Raw genomic sequence first — 27,646 nt, 5'->3', positions numbered from 1 at the left:
ACACACACACACACACACACAGAGGGGGGGGAGCTGTTGATCTCTCAGCTACACACCTGAACATTAACTACCTTATTCTCTACATTTCTCCTTTAGAGTTGGCAATGATCCAGGAAATATGTGAAAGTATTTTTTGACGACAATGCCTATTTCCAAGACTCTCCTCTCCATGCAGGTTGTAACAGAAACTTTGCACACTTCTGTTCAATGCTACCTCTCTTAAATCAGCGGCACAGCTCTGCCACTTTAAATGATACGGCATATATTTCATTCTTAGAATATACAGTCATATTCTTATTGTACTTACTTTTTTGTATATTTATATAGCTTGTAAATTCTTGTTTACTATTGTTCTTATACGTTTTAAGATAGTTTTATAGTTAGACATTTGTTCATTTTCTACTTAATGACTCTTGTGTTTATTCACCGTTGTACACCAGAGCAACTTCCATATGTACTACTTGGCAATAAACCTGATTGTGATTTTGGTTCTAAAATGATTTAAGTTCCTAATTGTAATTTTCCTTGATTTGATTCTGTTCAGAAATGTTTTGCATATCTGAGTTTTTGTGAAAGAATGTGTTTGATTGAATGTTTCTATAGTTCATGAATAAGAGCATGGGTTGTGAACATACCCATCATTATCACACACCCCACACACACACACACACACACACACACACACACACACACACACACACACACACACACACACACACACACACACACACACACACACACACACACACACACACACACACACACACACACACACAATCTGATGGGTTGAAGTGTCTGGTCTCCTCTCTGTCTGCAGCTTCCTCTTATCTGAGTGGAGAAGCTCCTTCAGCTGCTCTCTGCTGATTCTCCTCCTCAGGCCCTTTAGGTCAGAATCCATTAAGGGTGAAACACCAACACACACTCTTATAGTCAATTCACTTATTATATCATTTGACACATATATAATTATATAATATATACAAATGTCAGGCATGTGTAGCACATACAGGCAAGGTTGATGGACTTGGTAAAAATCCATATATCCATGATTATAAAAAAAAACCTTAACATTTGCTTTTGGTGTGATGTTTAATGTAAATTCCCTTAAAATTACATAGTGGATTTACCTTTTTTTCAATTTTTTACAGGTGTCAAATAATACACTACTTTCAGTTTGCAGGACTAAGTTAAACAGCATGAATTAAAATAAAACTAAGAACTACTTATTTGCACTGCGAGTGGATTCCTCCGCGGCTCATGGGTGAGTGACAGGTCGGACTGGAACTGTTTCCCGTGTGATTGAAAGTTTGAAAAAGTTAAAGAGCCACTGTGTCTGCGGGTTTGTTTACCAAGCAAAGCTCCGGGACAGGACAAGCTCTCCAGCCTTATCAGCGGATTTGTGAATGGGACAATAATGAGGTCAGTTTGATAGAGCAGCCCTGCAGGTCAGATGTCACTTCATCCATTAGCTGTGTGATGGCTCTCTTTGATAACAACACACAGAGGACAGCTCAGCAACCGGCCACTAAAGGGCTTCTAATCAGGTATGTTCACTTATTTGAAATGAAGAGGATTACACATTTTAACTGAATTAAGGTATTATTTAGTTAAGTATACACATTAATGACGTTTAAAAATACGTTTGAACGTTGTTTTTTGTCAAAGTTGGACAGTATCACCTTCGAAAAATGCAGGCTTATGTTCCATGAAGCGCCAGTAGAATAATAAATAGATAAATACATAAAAACACGAATTAAATATTATAACCAAAAATAATCTAATAGCAAAACGAAGTTGTGGATTAGTTTAGAAAATAACACGAATTGTACCAATATTGTATAACTTTTTATAATCGTAGGAAAATATTAAAGGATATCATATTTTTGATGACAGTAAATATCCACCCATTATTTATTATTACAAGGCTTTTTTAACAACAGAACAATTCCAAAACATACATAAACAATATATACAAATTCTCCATTGAATTATGCTATAATACACGCCATTTCCCTGCTTTGATCACCAGCCTCTTACACTCTGTAATGAAGCCTGGAAGTGTCCGTGGTTGAAGCCCCCCTCACCTGATAAATCCACCATCTGATTATTATTATTATTACACATCTGTGCGGCTGAGGGTGACACGCTGTGATAGCCGCAGCCGTACACACTGCCGCTGTTTCCGTATCCAAACACGGGGTTATAATGTCCCAGAGTCACGTTATACGGTGCGGAGCTGCAGAGCTTCCCGTCCCGCACCAGCACCGGCACCGACACCCTCCTTCCTGCAGAGGGGAACCCCAGCTCCAGAGACAGGTCCTGCCTTTGCCTCTTGCACTTGTATCTCCTGTTCTGGAACCAGATCTTCACCTGTGTGGAGGTGAGCTTCAGGGCCAGGCTCAGGTGCTCTCTCTCCGGGGCGGACAGGTACCTCTGCTGCCGGAAGCGCCTCTCCAGCTCGGACACCTGGGACTGGGAGAAGAGGACCCGGGGCTTCCTGCGGGGCCGGGATCCGTTCTTCAGGGTTTTCTCACTTTCAGGTGAACTGTCAAGACCGCTTATGTCTGCATATGAGAAAATAAAACAGTCAAATTAAGTAAAGAAAAAAACAAACAGCTAAATGCTAAATATCTTTAAAATGTTGCTTCCAAAAAATTACACGATATCTCATCATCAAATATAAATATTGAAAGACTTAATAGGTTTCCAATTTTATTATTTTTAAATTGAACATATGTTGATGGAGCAAGATGGTTTTTTTTACACAATAATAAACTATTGCAAGAGACGACCCTGTATACATCATCGTCATGATGCAGCATATTTTACAGTATATAATAATGTTTATTCTTTCCACATTTTAACCCAAAAAAACATTGACTTGTGCCACAGCAAAGTCAAAAACAACACATGGCATTAAGTAAACGTTAGTAAATAAGTGAATTCGATTATTTTAACGTGTCAAAGACGACATCTTATGGTAAAAAACAATAAATATTACATAGTTATTTATCACACTGTTCATGAGTTAATAAAGAACCTGTGGAAATTATAAAAAAACAACACTTCTGTGCCCATTTTTTATTAAAACGGTTCATCCATGATTAAATATAAAGCTTGTCATAAATGATTACAATGAATAAAGGTAATCATAAAATCAATCATTGCCTGCTCATAAATTGAGTTGATCACTTGTGGATATTCTTGGCGAATATTCCAACTACGTAAATGTATTTTTTAGGTAAATCTGTGTTTATTAAAAGATACATTCTTCTCAGTAATGTTGTTTATACATTTAGAGGTTTTAAGAAAAGGAAAACGTGACAGGTAGTTTCATTCCTGCTATTACGCACTAAAGGCCCCGCACTCTCTCGGCCTGAACAACCCTGAGTGACCATCAGAGAGTAATAGCCTACTTTATATATATTTAAACAGTGTTATATAACTTGTAGAGTAATCTCACCCTGCTCATGTATCTCCTCTTCTGCTGCTGAGTTATGAATATGGAGCTTCTCCTGCATCCCGGAGACGCACTGCTCAGCCTGGCAGTCATAAAGGTCCCTGGGCCGGGACACGTGCTGATAATTCATCGGAACAACTTGATCAGTAATCAAAAAATCATTTTCGAAATCGTGGTGGTGCTCCAGCTTCAGAATATCCTTCACTGAGAAAGGCGTCGTGGTCGTTAAACTGAGATGCATCCCAACCAATGCCATTGTATCTGGCTGAAGAACTGTCAGGTCGTTTTTACGCACCGTGCTCTATATCTGCTGGTGATGCTGCCGGAGGTATCTCTTCACTGACTGATGAGTGAGGGGCATGGGGAGATTTAAATCTTTCAAGGGTCCGGCTAAAGAGGAAGGTAGAGATAGATCTGTCACCTCTCCAAAACACTGGACAACACCCACCCTGCGCACAGTTCCTTTTCTTCTCACCTTACAGGAACACCTCACATTATTACATTTCATTTATCTGACCCTACTATTTCAAGCAACTTATGGTACATTTAAGCATGAAGGAACAAATTCAAAAAAGGAAGAATCCTACAAAAATCTTTTTTTAAATAAGCCAGACTTTGTGAAAAGGTGAAACAAATTAATAATTCTGAAGTAAATAGAAGAGTTTTATATTGCAGTCTGTCTTTTTCCAATACTTTTGGAGTTTTACAACTTAAAATGTTGTTTAACAGTTAAAGTGTCGTAGGGAAGGTGTTGCTCTGACATTTTTAAATGGGAATATTAAAAAAGAATCAACATTTAACCCTTTTCATGGATTTGAAACACTTTTACAGGAATGGTTGGGCGTACATGTGTTGAAAAAGACGTTTATAGATTATTAGAAACTACTGTCTCATAATCAACCTGTTTAAAAAAAGAAAGGGGGGGGGCGGATTATTCAATACTAAAGCACTTTTTCTCAATACATTCAAATAATTTGAAAGAAAAAACCGTACACTTTTGAGGATTGGATTTGAGACATTTACAGAACATTTGGTGCGTAAATGTGTTAAAACAAAAGTGTTGCCTCATTAGAAACAAGTGAAACTGTCACAGAATAATAAACCTGTTTAAAAAGAAAGGAGGGGGGTTCATTTATTCAGTGATCACCCAAACCACGCTTCTTCAAGTAAAGCCACTTATCTGCACACAGGTCCTCGGGGGTTGAGTGATCTTAGGTGATGTCGAACAGCTTTGCCATCAACATTGTTTCCCTGCCGCGTTATTAGTGTTCCCAGGCCACAACAAACAGTAACTTTACACCTGATGTTGTGGAAGTGGAGAGGCGGCGGCGCCAGCCTGCGATGCTTCACTGAGGCCGAGACGCGCGTCCCGAGCAGACAGGAACCAGGACAGACCGGCCTGTCCCACTGGGGCACGCTGGGAGATATATGGAGGGCACTTATAGGCCTGAGCAGGAGCCTTTTAAAGAGTGATTGAAACTGTTGATGGGTTAGTTAGGAAAATCAGAGGAATAGCAGATGGCTTGGTAGGTGGTAACACGTAGGGTTATACAAAAAACTGCATTTGTGGAATGAAACAAAGATTGTTGTATACTCATAAGTGTCATTTATGGGACATGTCCCCAACACTTTATACAATGACAGATTTGGTCCCTATTGCTTTTTTTAAATGTATGATTTGTAAAAATAAATGTTCTGAAATTAAATGTCCATTAAGAAATCTTAACCAACAAATGAAAAAAGCTGCAGGAAAGTTTATTTGCACAATAAAAAAAACATAACATTAATATAAATATAAAATAATTGAATGCATTGTCATCAACTGAAAATAATCTCCCCCTATCCAACTCATTATAAATTAAGCAAATATCATTTCTTGACAAAGTTCCCCCCGATCTTGGTATTTATCTACTTTGATCTTAAAATAAAGGCTGTGTCTGAAACAAAATCTACCCACTGCTGTATCTCAGACTGTTTAAACTGCACCTGTGATTAAGCCACACCAGTAAATCCTGCTTTGTGCTGTATTAATCCCATCACTGCCACTAGAGGTCACTGTTACTGAGGCTAAACTCCTAAGGCCCAGTGTTGCCAACTCCATAGTAAGGAAAGTAGCTAATAGCCGCGTTCACACCAAGTACTTTCCTGTACTTAGTTCCGGCACTAAGAGCCCCGGCGCTTTTAACCCCAGGGCACTTAGTACAGATCGCGTTCACACCGGAGTACTTTTCCCTGAGGGAAGATTACGCAAATGAGCCGCTGACGTCACTTCTTCTTCTTCTGCTTTGGCTTTACTGGCAGGCCACAAACCACTTCACGGCGAGTACAGTAGGTGGCGGTATGCACCTTAAAGTTGTTTGCAATCCGCTGCAAAACAAGAGAAGAAGAAGAAAAACTTCCCGCGTATACTGCGACGCCCACCCACTCGCTGTACATTAGGCGTCTGTTGTTTACCTTCCGACCTCAGACATGATGGAGATGGAGTCGACTGAAGTTGTGCTGTTTGTGCTCATGTTATACAGCTTTGTAACTGAGTTAATGCAGCCTGAGCAACTTGCGTTCAATAACAAAACAAGCCGAGCACGAGTGGTGGTGGAGAACGCTTTTGGCAGACTGAAGGGCAGGTGGCGGTGCTTGATGAAAAGAAACGACTGCAAGATGGACAAGATCACATTCCAGGTGGCAGCATGTTGCATATTACATAACCTTTGTGAAAGTAATGAGTACAGGGACTAATGGACTGCCTTACCGGCGACCCAGCTTTATGAGGCATCTGAACAGCGTGTAAATTGTAAACATTTTGACAATAAAGATGATCTTTTGTACAGTGCTTTTGTTTCTCTTTTATTTTCCAGTCAAGACAGGCAACATTACAATAGTGTACAGTGTGGCAATATAATAACAATAAACTGTGCCAGGTGTGTTGTATGCACAGTAAATAGGCTCAGCAGCAAACCCACCGTTATTATTTATCTTCCTGAGACCCACTGCATCCGTCTGCCATAAACATACATGTTAGTTTCGGCCCATAGTGGACTCCATTTTGTGTTGTGTAAAATGGGGGGGGGAATTAAAAGTTTGCAAATCCCCATGTCCTCCTCAGAGGACAATCATAAAAACATTTAGTTTTAGGTCAAATAATATTTAAAATGATATAAATTATCATATTTGTGTATGTGGCCTTGCCATTCCTCCACAAGGTTGCAACATTGATGATAAATAAATGACAAATAAAGCTTTGCCAGTTTATAACCGATGAAACATGATGGTATCAGAATAATCACTTACATGTGATGTATAGGATGCTACGGTCACTAAAGATAAAGTGTCAGGAGAAATAAGCAAGCTACAGGATCTGTTTAACAGTAAATAGAAGTTCACATTTTTAATGTAAATAAAATAGAAGTTGTACATGTAAATTAACATTATCAATATAAAATAAAGTGTCAGTTGTATCAAGACTATATAATAACAGTAATAACAATAATATAAAATGAACTGGTGAGCATCTTGTCCTCCGTTTCCTGGGCCTTGGTGAACAGCACCATCAGATCCCCGTGCATCGACTCTTTCACCACGGCACGCCGGTCCTCCAACGCCTGGGCGGTGTCAAAGAAATTCGCATCCCGTGTCCGCTTTCCTAAGAGGGGAAAATAAGCAAGATACAAGATCTGTTTAGTCGCCATGTAGTTTTACAACATACCAGGAATGTTTTTTTGGTATTTTCACAAATAGAATTAAGGTTTCACAAATCTGAAACTGTGTTATAAAGAATGTTTAGCCTCTCTGGGATAATCCAGTCCAGATTTGATGAGTCTAGGTATAGTGGTTTTAGATCAGGACCTGGTCTAATGTGGTCTACATGTAAAAAAGCACTGAAATCTCCCTTTTTTGTATTTTCACAAATAGAATTAAGGTTTCACAAATCTGAAACTGTGTTATAAAGAATGTTTAGCCTCTCTGGGATAATCCAGCCCAGATTTGATGAGTCTAGGTATAGTGGTTTTAGATCAGGACCTGGTCTAATGTGGTCTACATGTAAAAAAGCACTGAAATCTCCCTTTTTTGTATTTTTACAAATAGAATTAAGGTTTCACAAATCTGAAACTGTGTTATAAAGAATCTTTTGACTCTCTGGGATAATCCAGTCCAGATTTGATGAGTCTAGGTATAGTAGTTTTAGATCAGGACCTGGTCTAATGTGGCCAGGATGCGAAAAAGCACTAAAATCTCTCTTTTTTGTATTTTCACAAATAGAATTTAAGGTTTCACAAATCTGAAACTGTGTTATAAAGAATGTTTAGCCTCTCTGGGATAATCCAGTCCAAATAAATCGGCTATGCAGCGATTTAAGAGGTTCAAACACGGAGGATTGTTCCTTTTTGAAGAGTGCTTCATGTATGCTTGAACTTTGTTTAATGTTGTTGAGGCAAGTTAAACATAAAATATGATGAATATTATGAAATAAACATGATTGTGAACATCAGTTCGATGCGTAACGTTCTTTCAAGACAAAGTTACAGTGTGTGTACCTTTGCGTTTGGTTGCTGGTAAGGAGGACGACCACGCGCTGTGATCTAGAATGCAAAGCTCGCTTGTTTCCAATCCCGAGAGTTGTCCATCCTCGCCTGAAACAGACGATTAGTGCCATGAGTTAGTGAAGCAAATTACAGAAACACTGCACAGTTATTCACAAGTCAAAACGTTTTCATAGCGGCCGAGAATATCTAGCTAGCTAGATGTAGCTAGCTCGGGGCCGGTGTTAGCCAGTTCTGCCTAGCATGGCTAACTTGATCTACTGAGCAAATAAAAGTACATCTGAGACCATTATTGTGCAGATTAAAACCCCAGTGCATGTAGTTGATTTTACCTTCGTCGTGGTAGTCATCGTTGGCCACTGAATCCGCCGTTTGTAGTCCTGAGTTTCTTTATTTTTAGCCGGCTGTGCACGATTCCCAGGTTGAGTGAAAGCTACTGAACTGGCTTCAGTAGCATTCCCTGGGTCGCGTCCTCGGCGTAGATCTCCAGAAGTGCCGACACCTCCTCATCATTTCTTGATGCTTGCCATAACTGCTTTCAAAAACAAACCCAACGTTTGTAGCGAGGAAAAACAATGGCGTCTCCACACAACATTTTCACAGTGGTACGGGCGTGGTTTGCAATTCGCCCAGCCAATCAGCACTGGGGCACTTTTGGGGCACTTTTCACCCACAGAAAAGTACGCTCTCCCAGCAGGCTCTAAAAATGGGGGTAAAAGTACCCGAGATTAAGTACGATTTTTGGTGTGAACGCGACATTAGGGGTACTCACGGAACTAAACGCGAAAAGTACGGTGAAAAGTACTCCGGTGTGAACGCGGCTATTGGCTGTCTGAAAAGTCGCCAAAAGTCCCTAAATGACGTCATCGCCTAATTTGCATATCGTGTAATGGCGGTAAAAAAACGTTCCACCCCCTTCAAGGATCAAAACTTGAAACCACCAGAGTAAATCCAGACGACAGTAGATCAGAAATGTCTCTATTAGAAAAAGTAGAAAGTAGAAATTGTTTTAGTAGTTTTTAGTAGAAATCTCCCTTACAATAAAGGCAGTATAGTATGCCCGTGTGTCATCTCCAATAAATGGCTTCAACCATCCTTTAAACTCAGGGTTTGATTCCCACTCCTTTCTGTACTTTTGTGAATAGGCTACAGTTTAGACTGTGACATGATGACCTATGTGGATGTTTAGCTTGTCACAGAGGCACACACACAGTGGACGAGGTGATTAAGTGACTGAGGCTGTGTGAGTCAAAGCAAAGGAAAGGCAGTTATTTATGTGTGACAGTGACAGTGAAGAAACATTTACATTTTACATTTAAATCCCGCTCATGCGCAATTCATTTGCCGTCTCGACGCGGGAGAGTGTGGCTGTCTCCTCTCTGCTCTGACTGCAGCTGAGCTGCTGCGGGAGGCAACTGTGAGTCTGAGCGCCTGTGAGTACTATGGGAGGGCAGAGGGGCTCACGGCAGCACCCGCGGCTCGTTAACTGCTGAACAATATTTGAGTCTCCAAACACCAGAAAAGTCCCTAATAACACCATTACAAGTCGTTAAATTAGTCGTTAGTCGCTTTTGACAAAAATAAGTAGCCGGAGGGTTTGGAAAGCCGCCGAATTTAACGAGAAAGTCGCCAAGTTGGCAACACTGCTAAGGCCTTTATAATTGTATGAGGAAGCTGTTGCAACTTGCGTTTGTTTAACAATTGTTTCCCACCACCACATATTAGGGTTAGATATTTTTTTGCACAGACAATTCATGGCGAATCTGTAGAAGAATGACAGAAGCAAGTGTTACGTTTAAAAAACCTTTTATTGGATGGTTAACCCAGTCTCACGGCATTTCGTGTTATAGTCACGAAATTAATCTATTGATTCGTGTTTACCAACACCAACAAAAAATACTGATTTCAGTATTCTGACACAGAACGATTTTAAAAGCAATGTATTTCTATTGGTAGTATGTTTCGTGCCTGCACCAAATAATAACAAATTAGAAGGAAAAAAAGATTTAAAAAATACATATTTCAGTATTCTGAGGCTCTGAGCCCCATTTCTTTTCCTCACGGACGGCAAAAAAAAGTCCGACATTATACAATTTAAAATAAAAACAATAATCGTGGCTTTATATTGAGTAAGAAGATGTTTTAATGAACCACACAGCTTCTGGTCTTCCAAGACCCGACCGGACAAAAAGACTTGCAGGCACGAAACATACTACCAATATAAATACATTGCTTTTAATATCGTTCTGTGTGACACGAAACAAAGGGGATTCGTGTTGGTGAACACGAATCAATAGATTAAATACATTTCGTGACTATAACACGAAATGCCGTGAGACTGGGTTGGATGGTTTCATGTCTGCAGGTAAGCTTAAAGGGGACCTATCTTGCAAAATGCACTTTTGTACGCCTTTTATACATGAATATGTGTCCCCGGTGTTCCAGGGAACTCACCAAGTGTCAGAAAACACAACCCTCTCTATTTTCCTCCATACCCAAATCTCTAAAAAAGGGGCTGCAACGGATCTGATAAAAACTGATCCAGATTTGAACACTGTCCTGACGTCAGGACAGTGGCGCTACGGCTATTGGGCCAACTCCACCAATCAGGAGGAGACAGCCACGGCCATTGCCGTTCGAAAGCGCTGGAGACTTTGTAGTACATATGCCAGGCCTGTAGGTGGTGTTGTTCTCACAGAATCAGCCCTTGCAAAAACAGGGGTAAAAAAAGTGCAAATTGAGCGAAATGAGGCATGGCTAAAATGCATGATCTGTTTGGTATTTTGAAAGAAAAAAAGTATAAATATGCCTTATATACAGGGGTGAACACAACTTTCTCAGTGAGGTACTCAGATGAGTACCTGGAGTCAGTGCTTGGTACTCCAACTTCTGGCGATTGTCAACGGTGGTAGTGGAGTACAGCGCTTCGCGATTGTCAAGGGGGGGGGGGGGGGGTGGACGTTGTGATCGGCTGTTTTAGCGCAGGGCTGCTGTACAGACCGACGTTAACAGCTGCCCTGTCTGTGCACACGGAGACCGACTCTGTTGTCCGGTGATCTAACCGCCTTCTGGAAAAGCTTCACAAGTACGTCGGTACGCAAATGCGCTTTGTGACACAAGTTACGGTACTCATTTCAGATTGTTGCCGCGCATGCGTACCTGCGTACCAGTTATGTGCACCCCTGCTTATATAGGTATGGCCCTACACTATATTATTATAATATAGCATGATAGGTCCACTTTAACTAATGTTTACTCTCGATGCCAGGTGGTTGTGTTGGCCCGTCGACTGTTACAAATTCTAAAGAGCGATTAGCGCAATATAATACCTTAAATAAATCCAGTTTGTTAGCTGTATGATGAGGTACAGATTTATTAACCAGCATTTACTAAAAACGTACCTGTGCTGCTCCCCAATTCACAGGGTCCGCTGGCAAAACAGCCCCGGGGAAACAAACACCTAATTATTGTTCTGGGAGGGTTACATTGAGTAGGATGGAGCAGGGGTGGTACATGTATGTTGCAGAGCCGGCCCGACCCATTAAGCGACATAAGCAGCCGCTTAGGGCCCCGCAGCCACTAAGGGCCCCTAGCAAAAAATGAAAAAAATAAAATAAAATGAAAAGAAAAAAATATATATACATAAAATAATAATCTCAGTACACCGTCGCCGTGATAAGTATGTTTAATTAATTTTGTTAATATGCCGAGATTGCCTACTCTCAAAGTCATGTATTATATTATTGAGTCAATCATAATACATTCACCGTGCTTTACCTGAACCTCATCATGACACTTGAGAGGACGGCAGGAGTGTAAGACACCAGACCAACCAGAGAGTTGCATGGAAATAAACATCTGTCTTATTGGCTGACAGATACCTATCCTGTGACAATGTTTAAAATAAACTGTCAGTCTTAGACTCAGAGTTTTTGAAGATGGACATAAGAACATTTTTTCTTAAAAAAACGACAATTCTCAAGTGGTGGCTCACATAACAACCCCAGAGCCACCACTTGAGCCAGGTAAACAAGGTATGTAAATGTCAGTAAACTTCCAAGTTATGCGAACATGTAAGCAAAGCATAAATTACAGCTACGTTGACGTTACTTTGAATCGCGGGGGTAAGCTAAACCGTTAGCAAGTAGCTATAGCTAGCCAGAGTTATTAAATAAACACTTTGTCATACAATCTAAATGTAATGTTTTTTAGCGTTACCTGGTGATTTCAAAGAAAGCTCTCTGGGAAATGTTGACTTACTGTTCGACATGAAGCTAGAAGCTACCTTACAGTACACAGTTGATCCGGAGTCCTGTCAGTTAAAGTGTTTCATAGTTAGCTTAGCTAAGCATCAACCTAGCACTGAAATATATGGATGTTATGTGACAGTATTTCTGAGAAAAAGTCAGCTGAAATGGTGGCATAGTTGCCACTGCTTTACGTGTCGACAGCATGTTTGAACGTATTTGCAGCAGTAAATGTGGCTGTTTGACCACTGACGTTGCCATAACAACACCTGAATTTAAATGGGCAACCTCTTTTTGTGACAGATTTTTGCATGAAATTATAATTCTTCTGAATGATTTTCCTATTGACAGCTAGTTTCTATGTGAACATTATGAGATGGACAGCCAGAGAGAATAAATGAAAAACAGTTATGAAATACTATATGACAAAACAAGAATACAGCTTAAAAGGGGAGTGATTTGTAAAATATCCATAAAGAAAAATCTGTTTACAGTTCTGTTTCATATGGGTGTTGAGAGATGTATCCATAGATTAATGTTGCTCTCAAAGTGCACCAGATTGATGCTTGTAATTTCAATATTTAAAACAAATCTTCCCGGGGGAGCATGCCCCCGGACCCCCCTAGAGGAGGTGAGGACCTCCCTAGAGGATGTTAGGTCCACAGTGTTTACATGCTTATTTATACAATATGTGTGCTTATGCTAACATCATAAGACAAAAGTTGGTTCCGTGTAGTGAGAACGCGCTAGAGTGAGGGGGGCCCCCAAGCCAAAGCTTGCTTAGGGCCCCCAAAAGTCTAGGGCCGGCCCTGTGTGTAAGATATATGTTTATGCCATTTTTTGTATATTTCTTCCATATATTTACTATACATAAGTTAATTAATGTAATTTTATTATCTTTAAGTAATCTTTTTTTATGGTTTCACTTGTGTTTTGCCTTTTTTAGACAGGTCTGTCTAAAGCAACCCTGTTGTTGGTTGCACCTAAGGGTGAAGGCTATATATAGCTGCTCTTTGTGACATTGCTGTGTTGTAGTATTGGCATGACATTAGGCCTTGCTGGGGAGCATATGATGCCATGGGATTCTTGTAGGGCCAATATTTTGGATTTGCTATATCTGCTGGCCTCTGCCTAATTTGGTTTGGACCCCTCCAGGTTAGTCTATCAACCCTTTTTTCCTAATAACAAAACATTGACTGTAAAATGGTGTTGTTAAAAATACATGAACAGAAATAGGAACACATGTGTAGTTCCTTGGTAGTCTGATGGTTACAGAGCATGCCACCACTTCTAACTACATCAACGCCCCTGGTGTTGTGAACAAACTCAAATTATTAAGAGGCATTTTGATTTGGTGGATTCCTTGAACTTTATCTCTCAGTAAGATGAACGTTTATTACGAATGATGGTTTTTAAAAGACCTTAAAACTTAATGCAATGCTTAGGTTCTTAACAGTGATATTCTGTGATACAAAGTACACCTTGGCTTCTACTGTCTTACCGAGAAACCTGAACTTCAAAAGTTTAGGGGGGGGGAAACACTCCCACACACACTCAGAAGTCAGCTGTGAATTGTTTGACACCTTGGGGATTAGGGTGTCCAGTTTGATGGGTAAATTACTTAATCACTGCAGCAGCTTTTTCTGAAGGCTCGGAGCAATGCTTTCTCTCAGTTTTTGTGACTCCTGTTTCTAAAAATCAAAGCCTTTCCGATTGATTCAACCATTTGTCCCCTCACTGTAACATAAGAAGCTCGCTAAGTACAGTTTACCACAAAATACCCCTAATTCATCATACAGGAAAATAGGAGGCTGATAGCGGCTGAAAGACGAGATAGAGTTTTCTTAAACTGAGTGAAACTGATCCCTGTCTTCCTATAGCCAATATGTAACTAAAGACACTCATCAAGACTCATTCACTAGTACTGATGTATGGGAGTGTGTCCTTATATTAGTGTAAAGTATGCATTATGATTGAGAGACTGGAACTGAAAGATGCTAGCTCAATCAAACCTACAGGTTTATTCCAAGCTTTCCTCCAAATTTGGATGAAGTTAACTGAAAAGTATAGACAATAGACATGTCACGAAAACCTGAATTTGATTTAGGCCTATTTATATTTGAATTTCTAGTTTGAAACTGAAATCCAGTACACCTCTTTATCGTTATACAATACAAAGAGATGTGATCTTCTTGTCCAGTGTAATACTATCTCGTTTTGATTTGGAGTCACATATTAAAGCTTATTTTAGGTTACTCTGGGCTGCTTTGTAGTGAGATACCTCGAAGAATAACGGACTCATCCATTGCCACAGATGGATTCTGCGAGAATAAGGACAACGCAATGATTCATTTAAGATAACCATTTACATTTGATATGACAGACTGCAGCGTAATTATGATAGTATTTGCTAAAGTGTATTGCTTGTAAATGTGTCCATTCTTGGGAATGACAAATGCTTAGCTTTAGCCAGTTCCTTTATGAAGAAAGGAAATGCTATAACCCGTTAACATCCACTAGATGTCTCTGCAACACTGTGTTAATTCCACGTGCCTCAAGAAAAGGATGAATGTATCTACACTGAATGATCAATAAGTGACATAATACCATACTATGTTCACTAAATGTCCTTCTGATTGCTGTTGAAGATACACTTAATCTTGGACTGAACATTTGCAACACATTGTCTCTTCACTGGGAGCTAAGATGTACGTATATAGGCTTCCCTACATTTATCTCATTGTGTCAATCGTTTTTTTGATTGAGACTTGAACTAAGCTAGAAGTCTTTCTCTAGTAGATCCTACATGTTAGTTTCTCATAGCCTCTTTTTGCAATCTAATTCCCCTAAGTCTCAGCATTTCCTCCATGTCTTACAGAAAGGCTAAGACTTAGTGTACGGCACTAAGAAAAGCCATACATTACCTCTGCTTAAAACTATAACAATATTGTTTAGAAAGGGGCTTCATCATTCGTGATTCTTTCAATGCACCTTCAGTTTGAGATCTGTTAAATAGTTAAGTCCTTTAAGAGAAAGCAGCATTAGAAAAGCGTCCAAGACCATTTAAACTGTACCAGAGAAGTAACTGAAGATGATGCTCAATTGTGTCCCTCATTTTAATTGGCTTAGGCTGATTTAAGATGCACAAATAGCATAGCGCCTTGCAAATTTAGAAAGAAATGGATGATGACAAAGGCAGTGAGCCTATCACTTGGCTGCTATAATGCACACTGTACATAAGTAAGTGTTTAGTTTAATGTATTCAGCATATCCAGAACAAAAAACGTATTGCATTTGATTCCAAGACAAATCTAGAGATGCTTTGGAAATGGAAAAATGCTCCGTTTCATCTCTTTCCCCTGCCACTCCAGCGCTTTCTTCAATAACATTTGATCTAATTTTCTTTCCCGTCCTTGGGTATTTCCCCACAGAAATGAAGGGATAGTGATTGCTGGGTAAGATTGGAGTGGATCTAATCTTCCACTGCTCTCAGTCATACTCCATTTCACTGCACATCTAATTTGTCACACTGCTGATGAATATGCCACAAGTTTCATGGGAAAGAGAGAAGGACATAATGAATATAAAACACACTGGGAGAGGGGAGAGGCAATTGTCGTACCGCGCTAACCACAATGCATTGTTCATTTGTCCTACCAAATTGCTGACACTATGCAAGCACTATATACATTGCTTTCCGCCCTCCAAATATATCAAGAGGTTAAAACAATGACAAACAACAAAGGTCGTATTGTTGCTGGCTTATAGGCGGACGCTCCACAGTCATATGCAATCATTGGGTCACCCTGTTTGTCAAAGGTATGCATACAACACCCCCCTCAATGCTGTGCTCCCCACTATAGAAATGCTTGAAGAGAGGCATGCTTGTACTGCTCATATGGAGCCACATTTTGAGGCAGCTGTATTTTACAGAGATACATTTGCAGAAGGTTTTTAAATCCATTATTGCAAAGCAGCAAGTACCATAGTGTTGTATCTCATGCCTCAATTGAAGCACTGTTTCATCACAAGCTTTAAAAAGGCATTAACATCGAATTAAAACAACCCAAGCAGATGGTATGAATTGCATCTGCATAATTATATTCTAATTTCATCATTACTCATTATTACTCTGGTTGTGATTGTCAGAGCGTTGAGACACTTGGCAGCGGTCCAAGTAGCATGCAACAAAGTGAATAGACAGGGTCAAAAATCTGTTCAAATGTTTCCTGGCAACCAGATTTCTCTGTGTTCAAGGCAGCAATTTGAAAACAATAAAAAGTTGCTTTTAAAAGTTGCCCACTACAGAAATGCAGCTACGTAACTCAGCAAATAAGAGTGAGAGACAGATTTTAAAACTGATTGTATGAAGACATTCTAAAGCGTTTGGTTCTGTCCATCATGCTTGTGCTCAATTCATTGAAGGGCTGAGAGTGAATGTCTCTTTAAAAAAGGGAGATGATAGAATCTGTGAGCAGAGCTGCTGCATCACCTATCCATGAGACTGGAGAGCGGCTGATGAGAAAGCCCTTCAGGACTCTTCTCTAAATAGGCATGAAATGATATCTCCCTCTGACTGAGATTAGCGTCCATGGAGCCTCTTGCGCTCTGCCCCCTCTTTTCCTCAGGCTCTCCAACCCAACGGAGCGCTTTGCAGTTTCAGCTCGTTTGTGTTCAAGTTTAAGAAAGTTCATTTTCGTCAGGAGGTGCTCTCTGTGTCCTTCATCTTTCTTTGTGTGGGTCCCGCAGGGTTTTTCACAAGTTCTGATGGGATCCGGTAAACCATATGTAATGTGGAAATAATAATATTCAAGGTATATGATACGTTGTACAAAACTTGATACCTGATATGTGATTTTTCATTTTTTTCTAAAGAACGCTTAAAGAAAGTTATACATAAAATATATAGGAAAAGCTCAATTATACATGCAAAATCACAAAAATCGGCATGCTAAAAGAAGTCTCTTTACTGTCAAATCTATTCTTTTACCCTTGGCTATTCAATATGGACCATTTGGGGGAAAAAAACTGAGAGTTGCTCATAGTGGTGAAACCACAGATTTATCACCAACTATACCCTTCAGCTCTTTGGCATCTTATAACTTCTTGCTTATTGTTTTTTTAACTGTTTTTGGCTCACCCTCATCATGCTACCTAGACTGTGAAAGTTAGGGGCCACCTGGTCAAGATCATGGAACATTTAGCAGCTAAAACCACAGATACTTAAACTCAGGAGTTGGAGGAGACCAAAAACAGAGCTACAACGACGAGAAATTCCAAATGTAATTCTATGTTTTAGTTTACAAGGAAGACCCAATCATGAGGCACTGTCACAGAGACAGAGAATATTCTTGTAATGATGGATGGAGATGGGTTGAAGGGATGACTGAGACCAGTTAGGCGGCGTGGCAGTGATGGCGAAGAGAGTAGAAAAAACTGGAAGACAGGCCAGCAACGATCCTAGAGCAAAGGATAGCATAGCATAGCTACCACACTGGCAAAAAGAGTTGGAAATTAGGTGGGGTTGATTTGCAGGAGAGGCGCTGAGCTGATCACAGGCAGGTGTGCAGCAATACGGGAGACACACACATAAACACATACACAAATATTGGCAAAAAGGGGACAAGTAAGACACAGCAGGAGTAAAGAACAATTCGGGAAACACAAGGAAAAGACATGCTAATGTTGCTCTGTGTTTGTTGGATGTATATTAGTCATCCGTAGGCTAATACTTTCCCACATGAAGTTAAAAGATGATGATATTTCTGTTTGGTAACCATAGCTTGTTTCCGCTGCCCCTAAGTCATTGGAAAATCAGTAATTGCAAGATTAAAATGTCAGTCCACTATGAACTTTTTGCAGCCTTAGCACTCGCCTGAAAGCTGTCATTTGCAGCAGCCCCTTTTTATATTTGATGAACCCCACCCCGACACAGCATACACCTGTAGGCTCAAAAAGGGGAAGTTATTATTGTCACTCAATCCCTGCTCTACTCAGCTGGTTATATATTGGTACAGAAACAAGAATAGAGCTTAGACACCAAATATGATCAATATGATATAATATTGTACATATTCAGCAATCAAACCTTGGATCAGAAGTTGATGCTCTTGGGGGCTTTTGTCTCGAATAAAGATTTGGGGTCCACTTCGAAAGTGTGCTTTTGACATGTTAGACGACATTGTTGACATTTAATAGAAATATCTTTCTCCCTTTATTTGAGTTTTGTAAAAGATTTGGGGCTTAAAAGGACATGAATGCAGCTCTTTGAAAACTGGTGCAGTGTTGATGGCAACCTGAAGACTGAGCCTGTTTCTATGTATCATGTTACTGAGGAAATTAGAAAAGCTAATAGCTCTGGATATTATCATGGTGTTCTGGGTGACACATTTATTGTATATTTTGCGGTGTGGTTAAAGGGGGGGAGCGGGAAGGGAATATGCAATCCATAAAATCCTGCAGAAGTGTTTTAGAATGTCTGGGCCATACCACGTTTTACACTTTCACAAATAATTGGGAGCTTGTGGTCGTTTGGTACTTCTGTTTTTATGTGTTTTGTGGTTTTTGGGGAGACTGGTGAACACTTTCTCATACATGTTTGCTGTTCCCTGTGAACCATACAGTTAGATCATGAATGCATCTCTAAGCTCACCTAATGTAGAGGTCTTATGGACTTATTGAAAATGCTAGGTTGTGATGCAAATGAATCCCAATGAGTGAAACACGAGCAGAGAAACTTATTTCATACCATATGCCAGATATGATAAATATTTTATTTCTGATCAGCAAAAGACACACAATTGATGCATTTGTATCTTTCATGACTTTTCAGTACAGAGGAAAAACCCAAACATATACACAGTATGGGTATATATGTATATGGGTATATTTTAAAGTGCAAGTGATTCACAAGGGTCAATCATGCGTTACATAGCATCTGTATCAGGAACTTCAGTAACATCCTTAAATCCTCTATATGCTTTTTAATCTGATAGTAAAATAACTGTCACTTATATATATATATATATATATGAATACAAAATAAACTTTACTAGTCACTGAAGCTTTGTGATTTAGTTTTAGCACGACATTTATCTATTTCAAGTCTTGAGAGGAAAGAGTACCATGACGTGTTAGAAGCGAAGGAGACTCTAGTGTTGACAGGAAAACAGTTTCACAAAACTCACCATGGGTCGAATTTAATAATGCTCCAATACCACCTTAAGCACCCTTTACTTGAATTAAAATCTAAAAACGCAACTAATACACTTTTCTCTCTTTTAGTTTTTCCTAACAGCCTTCACGGGTCACCTAACTCGGGCATGTCCTCGTCGAAGCAGACATTCAGTATACAGGTACATTCTCTGAAATTACCATTACATTTAACCTGGTGAGGAAACAGTCAATTTGCTCTTGCCAAACATATTTGACACGAGGAAAGTTCATAAAAAAAAATATATATGAAGACACGGATAGACAATCAAATGCTTGAATGTGAGTGTGGACTGATGCTGAGCTGTGTGTTGACAAACCAGAGCGGGCATCTGGACAGACTCAGACAGAGAAACAGTTTAGCAGCAGCTGTTGGGTTTCGGATTTACCCATGGACAACAAAGATACAGACATATGTATCAATAGTACATGTAGAAGCCCTGACCCTTCAGGATGCAAAATATAACCGATTTTCATACACTGGGAAAATAAAACATGTCTCCATGGCACATGTGCTGAATGTTTCAATGCCCTTTATAGTGGTTAAGATGCAAAGTGCATATTTAACATAAAATATTAAGCTAGGATATACAACAGTGTGACGATAGCTCTTAACCTCCCAAGTGATTCCTTCAGAACTGCGCTCCTTTTGCACCAAATGACACAAAAATAAATGCTCATATTCACAGAACAAAAAAAGAAACCCCACTTTACAAAAAACACAGAAACGGAAAGTAATATAGAGGAGCAATGCCTTCACACTGTGAGTGCAGCATGAACGCACACACACTGATGCTTTATTCAGACAGCATAAGCTTGCACTGAATGAAATAAAGGACCATTTCTGTGTTGCTGTGAATCCTTTGTATGTGAGATTATTGCATAGTTTGGAGTTCTTAACATAGCTTTTACTTTGACACTGGCATCTCTGTTTCTGGTCTGCGCTGCACTCTTATTGTCAAGGACAATGTAGGAATTATTTTCTGAAATAAAATCTTTATTACATCATTTTGTTATACAACTATTTTCAAGGTTTTAAACTTTGAAGAATGGGTGTTTTCAGAGTGAACTAAACCCAGCCCTGGTTTTCACATAAATCTCTACATTGCATTTTCAATGTGCACGAACATTTGCAATTTGCTGCCAAACAAAAACTAACATTAACCATTGAACGTTTTAATGACATTGTGGCTCAAAAACCCCATCTTTCTACCAGGTACAGATAAAACAAACACCAGCATAAAGTGACTGTGGCTCTGATCTGATCTACTGATTCGGAGTGATTGTCTCAGTCTCTGAATGCCATGAAACATGCAGTATTATCTGAGAAAATGTCCAGCTTTCATGTGATGTTTTTGTATGAGACTTGCCAATTGGATAGAGTCTACCACTAACATAAACTTCTTGTTTCTGTCATTTGAACCGATAACACTGTACCACAAACATGTGATAATTTGTGCTGCAAAAGTGGACTTAGGAACATTTTTTTAATGTTAGCTTCGCCTACTTAGCTCTGCATATTTTATGTTGTGTTGTTAGAAACCAAGGGTCCAGGGGCTTTAAAAGCTTCTTGACCAAGAGCTAAAGTAGATACAGACACCACAGTATGTATTCCTATCATGCATGCGACTATTTCTCTTGCATCTTTCCCATATCTGTCTCTACTCTATAATAACAGAACATACACATTAATACAATTAAATACAAAAATAAATAATAACAGGAAAAAAATGCGAAGAGAAGCACCGCAAACTAGGGCGTAACAATCAAAAGACTTAATGCTGGTGTTTGTTTTACTGTGATTCTACCTGGTTACTCCTCAATAGCAGCTGCAATGGCGACTTTTTTTTTTTTTCAACCAGAAAATGTGTCAAAATGAAGCTATGGTTTTGTTGTGGTCCCTTATAACACCCATTAAGTAGATCCCCTGACTTGAATGGCCAACATTGTTCCCCTATGGCCAGCACAGAGTCATGACATGGGTCCCATTCAGTCACCAGAGTGTCAGCTCACTTCTCTTTTTGGCATAGAGCTCATGTTCAAATAGGAGCCATGACTGAACTGCTTTTTATTTTTAAATCTGTAAACTAAGTAAAACTAAAATAATGCAATTAAATAATATAGTAGGAAAATAAATATCATCCAACAAGGCTTATTTTTTGTTTTAAATATACACTCTTAATCTTGACACTGGAAGTCAGTGTGTATGTCAGGGTATTCACCTCAGAGAATCATCAGTCTAAGAAGATGGCTGCTCTCTCATCGGTGAAGTCGCTAATCAGCTACTGCACATACACACCTGCTTCACGCTCAGTTCAGAACATGGATACAGATTCCTCTAAACATGGTCCCATATATATCTCAACAGTCATATGCATTACAAGTGGATACTAGATATACACAATGGATTTTTTTCTGACAGTTAGACTTGGCCTCGACCTGGACATGTGCAGGATGATGATTTGAAACACATGGCTGCATCCGCCATCAGAAAAAAATTATAAGATACTATTTTGGTTTTTCATGAATAGCATTCAGGGCAGTTAGAAGTTTTTTGGTCAGTTTAAGGTTATCATTAAAACCTCTACAGACCTCACTCCGTATGAACACGCTCTTTTAGAGGGCTAGCTATGGCTGTCTCAGATAACTTACAGTACATTTTCATTGTTATGTTAGTCAGAAAATAGATATGAAACTAATTTCCACATCTCATGCTCACAATTTGACTGGCCTCACTGCTGAAATATTTAGATACATCTACCAATAACTCCCCATTCCTATAAATGAACTACTAATAATCCAACTACAGATCTCTATTCATGAATAAATGTCGGGATTATGAAATGTTTGTCTTTTTAAAGTATGGATTTGTGCACTAGAGGTGTGAACCACTATGGCTGTTCTTTTCTTATCTTTTTTTTTTGTTGTGGCTTTGCATCAAAAGACTTGTTAAGGGTTCATCTCTGTTGGAGGAGGTGAAGAGGACCATGTCGCACAGATGCAACAGCCACATGTTCAACACTAAACTGTGAGCGGACTCGATGGAAAGGGGATTTCTCTCAAGCCTAAAGTGTAGGATATACAATATAACAACAATCAAACTCTGATATCAACTCTATGGGCGCTCCGGCATTCCCTAGAGGTGCACGTTTCTGTAACTTCCAGTCTAAGCGGAGGAATGGACTTTAACACCCCGAGGGAATAGAGGAGCTTTCATGAAGTTTTGAGGAGTGTGTGGAATTTCTGAATCTGAGTTAGGAGTTGTCACTGGCAGAGCGTTTTTTGCCAAAATGACTGGCAGAGTCTCTGTTTCGCAGATTAGGCTGGGTCTTGTACATATGGGGACCCATGGACCAGCGCCAGCTCCCACGGCTCTCCACTCCAGTTGGGATGGCGGCAGCTGCAGCCACAGCAGTGGATGGGCAGGGCTTGTTCTGCAGCAGCTGAATAAGCATGGTCATCTCTGGGCCCAGCCGCGACACCATGCTGGTCCTAACGCGCTCCACTGTGTCCTCATCACAGTCCATCAGGCTCTGTAGCAGCTTACCATAAAACCTACAGAACAAAAACATCCCAGATTGTGAGGATCAAAAAGGACAAATCAGAACAGCATGGCTCTTTAGTGCATTTCGTCTTCTTCTACCTGCTTACAGTTATGACTTTGTATTTCCACACATGCTCTCTATAGTCTGAAGTCATCCATATGGGAGTGACCTTCCCTTCTCCAGTCACTACTAAGCCTTGTGCTAGCCCTTTTGTATCCACTCCCAAACTGCAATCCCACATGTAACAATAGGAACAAAAAACACAAAAAACTCGATACTCCTGTTTCATTTATTTCTTTGTATGAAAGAATGTATGAAGCAGATGGTAACCAAAACATGGAAATCAATACAAATGTGGTAATTTGTTATGCTGCACAAATGAGGAGGACATTTGGTATTTGCAACAAGACAATCCTGTATATTTGTGATTCAAAAATATGTCTCATTCACTTAAAGCTAGCTACACTGACAGTCTGATTACTGGAGAAATAAAATCTACTCTGTGGTCAAAGAGCCTGTTGAACATCATCAGCTTCAAACTCTGACATGCCGATTGACATACAATGTGTCCTCATAACCTTAATCAAGTCGTGTTTTGTTTATATATTAGAGGAAGGGCTCACCTATTGGGGAAGTGACTTGGTAGCTGTGCCACTTCTCCAATAGCGTCTGGATTCGATCGGGCAACAGTGCAGATATCCAGCTTGCTGTAGCACTCCTCCTGGACTTCGGAGATCATTCTTTGGAAGGTGGAGCAGCGGCGGATGGTGGGGAATGCCTTCGATGTGATGCCATTGGCAATGCACTTAAGGCTCTCCTTCACAAATGCTTTACCCTGTAAAAACACAGCAGCGCTTTACACATTCTTGCCCTGACAGTTACACCCATGTAATCCTATACACACCGGTAGAAATATAAGTCATTGTGAGATGAATTAGACTGTGTACCTGAGTGTCAAATTTAGCAGCACTGTATAGGAAGGACTTGCAGATGTCATGCATGCCATCTGTGTCACAAGTTGAGTTTTCCAGGCAGGCGAAGGCTCCGCAGCCAACTTGGAGGGCACTGTTGAGACAGCGTGCCACATCTGCTGTGGGCACAGAGAATGAAGCATCAGCAGGGGAGCCAGCAGTGGGTGCACTGGGAATAACTGCACACTCTCTGAGCTCATTACACAAGGGTTGCCAGGGTTTCAGCTAAAATATGTGGCGGACAAAGGAGAAATTTCATACTTTGGTGATTCACAAAAGACATACAGTCACTTGGGGCAAATAGTGACTTGACTGGAGACTTGGACACCTTACAACGCAGAGAGTTTCAGACACTATTTGGCATTAAAACGCTTTTCTCTTGGCAAGGACGTATATTCCACTGTTTGGTTCTATTCAGCAGAGCTTGGATGAACTGCACCAGAAATACCAAAGACTTTACTGAAAATTGTTGGCGTGCCTGTAGAAACACACAAACCTACACTTGTACCACTGGCTCACACACACACACACACACACACACACACACACACACACACACACACACACACACACACACACACACACACACACGCACACACACTTCCACCAGACTCTGTCTTCAAGCTGAATTTGAGGACTCTGCTGTAAACCACTTTAACATTTTTGACTAATAACCAAGCGCAGTCCTATTAAATATCCAGAATGTATCCAATAAACATCTACCACATTAAATACATGCTGCCATATTCATTTCAGTAGCCTCGCAATAACCGGAATAGTTATTAGGCTGATTAACCCACAAGTAACCCTGATCCCCATCTTTGTAAAACCAATGAAACAGCTACCCTGCAACATCACTCATTCATTATCCCAAAACTAATCTCTGCCATAAGGAACACAGTCTTAATTCCATGCAACCGACATGAAATGTTACACCAGTAATGGGCTATAAACATAATCCGTAAATCAGTGTGTCCAGTTAGTTGGCTTTCCTTATTCCTCATCCAAGAATCCACTGAGATTGCAAGCAGCCTGACTCAAATCCCTCGTAATAACCATTAAGAAATGTCACCGCGGAGCCTAAGCCTACTTGGCAGACTTTGAATCTGGGGCCCCATGTTGACCTGCATAGTCAGATAAAGTCTGCCTGCCATCAGGGACCAGAGATTGCTCTCAATATACAGAGAATGAGCTGCGAATCTTATGATGATGAAGCAATTCCTGCGGAAGGGAATCAGCATCCCTGTCACCCACTGGGCTGTACCTTTTGTGCTAAAAAAGGAAGTCATGTTTTAAAAAGCCATGCAGAGTCATGCTTGATTATGATTATTCCAAGGGATTATGACTCATGCCATTATTTGTATTTGATTGAACCATGTGGACTAACAGGGTTATATTTAATTGTCAAAAAGGCACAGCCCTAGTGACAAACAATGTTAAAAACACACTATTGTTCTGACTTGAAGGCTGTACATGAAGGCTACATGGGAAGCTTTATGTTTTATGCACTGAAAAATCCCTATAATGCTTAATAGTAAGACCTATGCAGCAAATGAGAAGGAGACTACCAGCATGACACAGCCTGCTCTCAGGTGTCAGCTCCAAGCTCCATGCTCATCTGTTGCCGGCAGGACACCGGCGAAAACCACAGCGTTAATCCCGCAGCCTTCTCCATGAATCAACGCACTCGTTTAGACAGAAAAGGCTGCATAGGCCAAAATAAATTATGAAAAAAACAATCTCCACATAGTAAGCGAGCAAAGGTAAGCCTGTGCATTGTGGAAACGGTGTGTAAAAAAGCAAGCAGTGCACTCTGAGATATGCAGATGGAGGCAGCGTGTTACTTACAAGGGCTATTGGAGGAAAAGCGTGCTCTCCTGGGCGAATAAGACTCGTTTTGATCCAGTTCATATGCAGATGCGTTCAGCACCATCAGGAGAAAAAGTCCGGTCCTCAAAGGCATCGTCCTCTCAACACAGATAATACAACTAAATGTAAAGAGACGCCTCCTGCTCTGTGTGTAAATCATAAGAATAGCGCTCCAAAAAGCTTCTGCAGCACCGAAAACACACTAAACGAAGGCTACCACAAGTAAGCTGCCAGCAATGTCTTTACACTGGACTCCTCACAATGCTTTTGACTTGAATGACAGATAGCACCGATGTCAAGTCTGCATGGGTTTATATGGGAGCGCTGAACATTACGAGTGCTGCGTTTGGACCAATCAGGACGCAGGATTCAAGACCGTGGTCCTGGTCTTTCCACTACTAATTGATACAATCTTTTAACAGCGGCAAACACTGTGCATCCCACACAGCTCAACATGATAAAAGATGTCCATTATCTATTATAATGACAATACAAAACTGAAGGGCTCACTATATATAGGCTTTATATTTTTCAGTCAAAAGTTTCCCCTATAGAAACTTTGGTATCACTTTACAATAAGACTACTCTTATAAAGGGTTTACGAATAGTTTGTAATTAATTTATTAATTAGGTTGTGAACACTTTATTAAATCATGAATAAGCTTTTATAAGACATGAGATAAACAGGGCAACTGTGACTGGTTGCTTGCCAAATAGTGAGCCCACATTTATCTGTAGCCTACTGCTAAACCTTATTAGAAATGGTAGTAACTCATTGATAAATGGGAATGTGTTTTACACTTTACAAGGCTCCCTTTTGGCAACTATACATGTTAGTAACTCATTAATAAATGGTCATAAAGAGATGCCAAGAAACAACAAGATGGAAGGGGGGGAATCAACTCGGTGAGCAACAGATACCAAGGATGCTGGCTGATGAAGAAGACGAAGTAAGCTAGGTAACCAATATAAGACTTAGTCATCTTGCCAAATAGTGAGCCCACATTCATATGTACTGCTAAGCCTTATATTGGCTACCTAGCTTACTTCATCTTCTTCATCAGCCAGCATCCTTGGTATCTGTTGTTCACTGAGTTGATTCTCGCTAAGTAACCAATATAAGGCTCAGTCATCTTGCCAAATAGTGAGCCTGTGTTGATGTATGAAATGTTAGAACTGGTTTATAAATGGTTCTTAATGATTAATAAAGTGTTTACAACCTAATTAATAACCTAATTATAAACCCTTTATCAATCCTTTATAAGGGTATAGTCTTATTGTAAAGTGGTACCGAAACTTTTTTTAAATGACTGCAATTATGGTGTGTTTCAAGCTTTTAGTGACTGTTATATAATCTCATCCTTTCCACCCTGTGTCTTCATCATTGAAGTAACCAATCACCACCGTTATCACGTATTACTGTATAATGTGATTTTCGGCTCATATACAGATATACATATCAACAGCCTCAATATTATGGATGACATTGTTTGAAGAAACGCATTTTGACTAAAACATAAGAACCATAGCTGACGAGATGCTTCCATAAATAACTAAATGAAAAAAATATTGGGGTTCGGGAATGTATTTCTCCCCTCATCCCAGATTCATATTTTATTTATTTTAACTTATTGGTATAAACATATCAAATACAGTTACAAAGTACAAAAAGGTGAGCTTTGCAGGGGATAACCATCCTCTGTCTATATTGGAAATGTACTTTCCACCATCTACAGTATGTGTAGCTAGTAGGCCTACTACTAATTTGTTATTTAGAGACACACAGAAAGCATGAAGATCTGTA

The 27,646-nt window shown here is 39.9% G+C and overlaps 2 protein-coding genes across 2 annotated transcripts; both read right to left on the bottom strand.

Moving 5' to 3' along the window:
* Positions 1-2,022: 2,022 nt before the first annotated feature.
* On the bottom strand, positions 2,023-3,716 carry nkx2.7 (NK2 transcription factor related 7). Its single transcript, XM_034148535.1, has 2 exons — positions 3,464-3,716; positions 2,023-2,564 (listed from the first exon to the last, which is right to left on the bottom strand). The coding sequence occupies exons 1-2, from the start codon at positions 3,714-3,716 to the stop codon at positions 2,023-2,025; spliced, it is 795 nt and encodes a 264-aa protein (XP_034004426.1).
* Positions 3,717-18,999: 15,283 nt separating this feature from the next.
* Positions 19,000-26,133, bottom strand: stc1 (stanniocalcin 1). The gene is made up of 4 exons (XM_034148509.1): positions 25,822-26,133; positions 23,950-24,092; positions 23,626-23,837; positions 19,000-23,012 (listed from the first exon to the last, which is right to left on the bottom strand). The coding sequence occupies exons 1-4, from the start codon at positions 26,000-26,002 to the stop codon at positions 22,712-22,714; spliced, it is 837 nt and encodes a 278-aa protein (XP_034004400.1). The 5' UTR covers positions 26,003-26,133; the 3' UTR covers positions 19,000-22,711.
* Positions 26,134-27,646: the final 1,513 nt, after the last annotated feature.

Source organism: Trematomus bernacchii, unplaced genomic scaffold, assembly GCF_902827165.1.
Source record: "Trematomus bernacchii unplaced genomic scaffold, fTreBer1.1, whole genome shotgun sequence".
NCBI classification, from domain to species: Eukaryota; Metazoa; Chordata; class Actinopteri; order Perciformes; family Nototheniidae; genus Trematomus; species Trematomus bernacchii.
This window is presented reverse-complemented; position numbering and strand designations above follow the sequence as displayed.